The 7220-nt window shown below is 36.1% G+C and overlaps 1 protein-coding gene across 3 annotated transcripts in view; it reads right to left on the bottom strand.

Annotated features, from left to right (window-relative positions):
* Positions 1-983: 983 nt before the first annotated feature.
* The window catches only part of LOC111716730 (UDP-N-acetylglucosamine--peptide N-acetylglucosaminyltransferase), an 8488-nt gene continuing 2251 nt past the window's right edge, over positions 984-7220 (bottom strand). Inside the window, exons 3-5 of one of the 3 annotated variants that reach the window (XM_023492210.1) lie at positions 6927-6985; positions 5456-5700; positions 984-1105 (exon numbers count right to left, since the gene is read on the bottom strand). In XM_023492210.1, the coding sequence (XP_023347978.1) occupies positions 5619-5700; positions 6927-6985 (141 nt within the window). In that variant the 3' untranslated portion in view covers positions 984-1105; positions 5456-5618. Of the gene's footprint in view, positions 1106-5455; positions 5701-6926; positions 6995-7220 lie in introns of all 3 variants that reach the window. The other 2 variants (XM_023492209.1, XM_023492208.1) reach the window with 2 other exon arrangements.

Below are 7220 nucleotides of genomic sequence, written 5' to 3'. Positions count from 1 at the left end.
GTCCAAAAATAGTTCTCTACGAAATTACCAATTAGTCTTTTTCTGACCTTAATTATTTGCAGAGAAAAAAAGTTTAAAATTGCAGAGAATCATTTCTCTTAAGAACCGTCTACGCAACAATTCCGTGCAGTCGTCTGTGAAGTCCTTCGGGGTAACAATGCACAAAAATTGTGCAAGATTCTAATATGTTAACCATTGGGGTTTAAATAATCTAGATGTCTCTTGCAAGGCCAGTTTATACAGGGTTACCCACAAAGAATGAGACTGTAAAGACTACCGGAAACTCTTTAAATGAACGGGAAAATTAAGTCTTCTGCCTTAAAAGTAGTCTTTTTCTGACCTAACTATTTGCAGAGAAAGAAGTTAAAAATTGCAGCTCTCTCTTAAGAACTGTTTACACTACAATTCCGTGCAGTCGTCTGTGAAGCCTCATCCTTTAGGGTAACCATGCATAAAAATTGTGCAACAAATCTTCACTTATTACTCTTTAAACTTTATACGACATTGCTATCAACCTTAATCAACTTGATTTTACCATCAACCTTCATTCCGTTGAAATTTAGAGTGGGTTTTAAGCGTTGATATGATAGCAATCATATATAAAAAATCGATTATTTTGTTGTGATAGAGGCGGAGCCACCTTACAAAATAACCAACAATGAACTATAATTAATAAATAAAAAATCGATTATTTTGTTGAAATAGAGGATATAGTAGGGAAAATTAAAAAACCGGTTTTTCAAAATTAGAAAGTTCCTCCCGTTTCTGTAAATTATTCTTAAATGGCGCGCAAAATTTCAAATCTTATACGCGACTCAGATTGGTTGAATTTTATACACTTTTCAGGATACAAGTACAAGTACAAGATTAGATTAGTCTCGATATTAAGAAAAAGAGAGAATCACGCTTTAATCTCGATATCCACCATTCTAAAGTTTTCAGCTCTATTTAAAAATAAATCTAACTTAGTGAAATAAATGAGATTAGAAGGGCATAATAATGTATTAACTAAGACAAACAATTTAAAATATAATTGCTCAATCGGAAACAAATTATATCTTCCATCATTATCAGACATCTGCTCCATCTCTTCTTTCTTCTCCATCTAAAAATATAAAAGTTAGATAAAACTTTTTCTTCGTGGTTTACATATAAATTATTTCTCTTTAATCCTGAAAATAAGATAACACTGCAAGATTAAGTGGACTGATAACTAAGATTGGGTTCAAGGAAAAACTTAGGTTAGGTGCAAGGAGAAACTAGAAAGGGTGGGATTTGAAGAAGCTAGGATGATTTGGTTTTGAAGAAACTATGATTAAAAACTAGGACAGGTTGGGTTTTGAGGAACTATAACTCATCCTTACTTCAGGACTCAATCCTTGCTACAGGACTCTTCCTTATTTAAGGAATTAATCCTTACTCCAAAATGTAATCCTTACTCCAAAATGTAATCCTTTCTCCAGGACTAAAACCTTACTTCAGGACTTAAATCTTACTCCAGGACTTGAATCTTACTCCAGCACAGAATCTTAACTTCAATACAAAATCCTTTCTCCAGGACGGAATCCTTACTCCAGGACAGAATCCTTACTCCAGGACACAATCCTTACTCCATGATCGAGTCCTGGAGTAAGGATAGAGTCTTGAACTAAGGACAAGTCCTGGAGTAAAGATTAAGTCCTTTAGTAAGGATTGAGTCCTAGAGTAAGGATGAGTCCATGGAGTAAAGATTGAGTCTATGGAGTAAGGATGAGTCCTGAAGTAAGGATTGAGTCTGAAGTAAGGATTGAGTCCTGAAGTAAGGATCGAGTCCTGGAGTAAGGATCGAGTCCTGGAGTAAGGATTCCGTCCTGGAGAAAGGATTCCGTCCTGGAGCAAGGATGAGTCCTTTAGGTTCAGGTTTCTCTTCTACTTCGAGTACTAGTAACAGGAGCAGAACTAGGTTAAGATTTCTCTTCTTTTGCAAATACTAAGAGGAAACTAAGGCAAATCAGGAGAGAAACTGGGATAAACCAAGAGAAACCATGAGAAACCATGAGAGAAACCATGAAAAACGAAAAGAAATTATGAGGAACCAAGACTAACCAAAAGAAACCAAGAGGAAACCAAAAGAAAAAGGAGCAACCATTAGAAAATTTACGAGAAACCAAGAGAAACTAAGAGAAGCCAAGTGCTACCAAAAGAAACCATAAGTAACATGGAGGAAAACTAGGAAAAAATAGGAGACACCAAGAGTAAACCAAAAGTAACCATGAGAAACCAGGGGAAACCAAGAGGGAAACCAAGAGAAACCATGGAAACCAAGAGAAACCATAGAAACCAGGAGAATAACTAGAAGAAACCAAGAAAAACCAAGAAAACCCAGGAGAAACTGTGGGAAACTATGAGAAACCATGAGGGCAACTCGGAGAAACTATGGAAAACCTAAAGAAACCAAAGCGAAACCAGGGAAACCAGGAGAAAACTAGGAGAAACCCAAGAGAAACCAGGAGAAACTAGGAGAAACAAACAGGAACTAGGAGAAATCAAGAGAAACAAAGAGAAAACCAAAACAAATCAGAGAGAAACTAGGATAAACCAAGAGAAACCATGAGAGAAACGATGAAAAACCAAAGAAACTTTGAGAAACCAAGACTAACCAAAAGAAACAGAGAGGAAACCTAAAGAAACCATAAGAAACCATGAGAGAAAGTAGGTAAAACCAAACCATAAGAAACGAGAAGAAAAACTAGAACAAACCAGGAGAAACCAAGAGAAACCAGGGGAAACCAGGAGGGAAACCAATAGAAACAATAGAAACCAAAAGAAACAAGGAGAAAAACTAGAACAAACCAAAAGAAACCAAGAAAAACCAGGAGAAACCGTAGGAAACTATGANCCATGAGAAATCTGAAAAATAACTAGGAGAAACTCGGAAAAAACCAAGAAAAATCAAAAGAAACAAGGAGAAACAGAGGGAACCCAGGAGGGAAACCAAAAGAAACCATTGAGACCAAAAGAAACAAGTGGAAAAACTATGAGAAACCAAGAGAAACCAGGAAAATCCTTTGGAAACTATGAGAAGCTATGAGAAACCATGAGAAAGTAGGAGAAAGGAAGAGAAACCATAAGAGAAACTAGAATAAACCAAAATAAAACTATGAGAAACCAAGACTAACCAAGGGAATACAAAAGGGAACCAGAAGAAACTAGGAGTAACCATGAGAGAAATTAGGAGAACCATGAGAGAAATTAGAAGAACCATGAGAGAAATTAGGAGAACCATGAGAGAAACTATGAGAAACCAACTGCAACCAAAAGAAACTATGAGAAACCAAGTGCAACCAAAAGAAACCATGAGAAAAATAGAGGAAAACTATGAGAAACTAAGAGAAACCAAGAGTAAACCAAAAGAAACCAGGAAAAACCAGGAGGGAAACCAAGAGACACCAAAGAAACCAGGAGACAAACTATGAGAAACCAAGAGAAACCAGGAGAAACCGTGGGAAACTATGAACCATGAGAAACCAGGAGGGCAAATTAGGAGAACCATGAGAGATACTAGGAAAAGCCAAGTGCAACTAAAAGAAACTATGAGAAACATGGAGGAAAACTATGAGAAACTAGGAAAAAGCAAAAGGAAACCAAGACGAAACCAAAAGAAACCAGGAGAAAACTAGGAGAAATTAGGAGAAACCAAGAGTAAACCAAAAGAAACTAGTAGAAACCAGGAGGGAAACCAAAAGAAACCATAGAAACCATGAGAAAACTAAGAGAAACCAAGAGAAACCAAGAGAAACCAAGAAAAACCAGGAGAAATTGTGGGAAACAATGAGAAACCATGAGAATCCATGAGAAATCAGGATGACAACTCAGAGAAACTAGGAAAAAACCAAAAGGAAACCTAAAGAAACCAGGAGAAACTAGGTGAAACAATGCTAAACTAGGAGATACCAAGATTAAACAAGAGAAACCATGAGGGAAACTAGGAGAAACTAGGAGAAACCAAGAGAAACCAAGAAAAACCAGAGGAAACCGTGGGAAACTATGAGAAACCATGAGAATCTATGAGAAACCAGGATGACAACTCAGAGAAACTAGGAAAAAACCAAAAGGAAACCAAGACGAAACCAAAAAAAAAACCAGGAGAAACTAGGTGAAACAATGCTGAACTGGGAGATACCAAGATTAAACAAGAGAAACCATGAGGGAAACTAGGAGAAACCAAGAGATACCATGAGAAACCATTAGAGAAAGTATGAGAAACTAAGTGCAATTAAAAGAAACCATGAGAAATCTGAAAAATAACTAGGAGAAACTCGGAAAAACCCAAGAGAAATCAAAAGAAACAAGGAGAAACCAAGAGAAACCAGGAGAATCCGTGGGAAACAATGAGAAACTATGAGAAACCATGAGAAAGTAGGAAAAAGGAAGAGAAACCATGAGAGAAATTAGGATAAACCATGAGAGAAACTAGGATAAACCAAAAAAAACTATTAGAAACCAAGACTAACCAAGGGAAACCAAAAGGGAACCAAAAGAAACTAGGAGTAACCATGAGAGAAATTAGGAAAACCATAAGAGAAACTAGGAGAAACCAAGTGCAACCAAAAGAAACCATGAGAAACATGGAGGAAAACTAGGAGAAACTAGGAGAAACCATGAGTAAACCAAAAGAAACCAGGAAAAACCAGGAGGGAAACCAAGAGACACCATAGAAACTAGGAGATTAACTAGAAGAAACCAAGAGAAATCAGGAGAAACCAAGAGAAACCAGGAGAAACCGTGGGAAACTATGAGAAACCATGAGAAGCCAGGAGGGAAAATTAGGAGAACCATGAGAGAAACTAGGAGAAACCAAGTGCAACTAAAAGAAACCATGAGAAACATGGAGGAACCTAAGGGAAACCATAGAAACCAGGAGAAAAACTAAGAGAAACCAAGAGAAACCAAGAGAAACCAAGAAAAACCAGGAGAAATTGTGGGAAACTATGAGAAACTATGAGAAACCATGAGAATCCATGAGAAACCAGGATGGCAACTCAGAGAAACTAGGAAAAAACCAAAAGGAAACCAAGACGAAACCAAAAGAAACCAGGAAAAACTAGGTGAAACTATGCTGAACTAGGAGAAACCAAGATTATACAAGAGAAACCATAAGGGAAACTAGGAGAAAGCAATAAAAACCATGAGAGAAACTATGAGAAACCAAGAGGAAACCAAAAGAAACCTGGAGAGATACTAGGAAAAACCAAGAGTAACCATGAGAAACCATGAAAAATCACGAGAAACTATGAGAAACCGAAAGAAACTATGAGAAACTAGGAGAGAAACTAAGAGAAGCCAAGTTCAACCAAGAGAAACCATGAGAAACCATGAGGGAAATACAACCATGAGAAACCATGAGAAACCATGAGAAACCATGCGAAACCATGAGGTAAAATATAACCAGTATTAATTATCTTTTCATCTATACCTTTTAATACTCTGTTCTCTATCCCGATGATTTATTTCTCCAGGTCCCATTTATGCCAAGGATAATTCTACTGGACTTCTATACCCATGATACTTAAATAATATTACCCTTTCACTACTCGCTCTCTTGCTACCGAGTCCCCCGTCCTCCGTCCCGTATTGGTTCAGGTTTCTCCGATTCCTCCACCTTCTCTGTTCTCCAGAGAATCAGAACCTCTCCTTGTTTTAAGGTTGTTCCTCAGAATCCTGAACAGAACACTAAGCAATCACTAAATAAGATACTTATCTAGGTCCCTTTTATTCCCCGGAATAATTCTACCAGTATTCAATACCCATGATATATTCCTCCCGGTTTACTTTACTAATTCTCCAGGTAGCTTTTATACCAAGGAATAATTTTCTAGAGAAATCAAGAATTTTAATTGTTTGATAATGTAAAAAGAAAAATGTTAGCAGAGCTTGGAACATTGGATATTTTTTATTTGCAACTCAATGCTCAATCTTTACATTTCGGATATTCCTTCCTTGAAGTTTGACAAAACCACCTTTAACCACCGAGAAAAAAACGATTACCATGCGGGATATTGAATAAAGATAACATTTATCTGCAGATTCAATATGACATCCATTATTTAAAAGTTCCCAGCTCATGTTTAAGACAGAACTAAGTACAAACGTCATTTTATCAAACAGAAATTGAAGAAAAAAAATCAAAAACTAAAATCTGAACTTGCATATAAATATACATAAAACAATGATGAAGGTTGATTGAGTAGATTTGAATAACACAAAAATAGGTGGGGGGGGGGGGAGTGGGGGGTTACTATGAAAACTTTCACACGTTGATAAATTTGAGCTTTAAACATATGAAAAAACTTTAAATGAACGCAAATTTCAGGTTAGATTGCGTGAAGTCTTACAGGTGTCCAATGAAAGTTCTGTTATTGGGAAGAACTAAATACTTTTAAGGCTTTAGCCTGTACCCCAAATATTTGTTTGATTGTTTATACTTGTCCGTAAATACTAAGGAAAGTACATTAATTACAAAACATTTACTTCCCAGAAATATTTTTTTGAAAAAAATGGAAAATAACGTTTCAAGCAGATAAGAACTAGAGGATAGGGGTGATCCATATTGGAATTGAACCAACCACCCACCGGAGGTCGCTGCGTTTTTACTTGAAAAAATATTGCAATCAAAAACTTCTGAAATCGTCCAACGGGTTGCGATTTGACGATTTAATAACGGAGAATTCACCGAAAGGCCTGTTTTATTTTTATTTTCATGCAATTTACATCATTTTCTTGGAAATTTCATGCTGAATTAAAATCTGAAAGGATAAATCAAGGTTTAGAGAATGTATCAAGGTTTTGAGACTTATATCAACATTTAGAGAATGCATTCACAGAACAGTGTAAAAATTTATTATAGTTCAGAAATACATCAAGATGTATATTGAGGATGAGCTGACCTGCATGCTGCATATACTATTTCCAGTCTAACCAAGCAGTTCGTCTTTCCGTACATTGTCTCCGATACATAAATTAAAGTTTGTTAACGATTTGATCAAAAATATTTGAATGAAAAAAACATTTAGAATGACTTGATTAAATGACTTGCATTCAATAAAGGAACAGTAACCGTTCAGAGCTGAAAACTTTAGAATGAAATATCCAGATATCCCGTCGAATAATTAATCTGGAGTTTAAATTCATGTGGAGAACAAGCAATATTTAATCTGGATATTAACTGTATCCTCTGTAAA

This window comes from Eurytemora carolleeae, unplaced genomic scaffold (assembly GCF_000591075.1).
Source record: "Eurytemora carolleeae unplaced genomic scaffold, Eaff_2.0 scaffold2171, whole genome shotgun sequence".
Taxonomy (NCBI): Eukaryota; Metazoa; Arthropoda; class Copepoda; order Calanoida; family Temoridae; genus Eurytemora; species Eurytemora carolleeae.
This window is presented reverse-complemented; position numbering and strand designations above follow the sequence as displayed.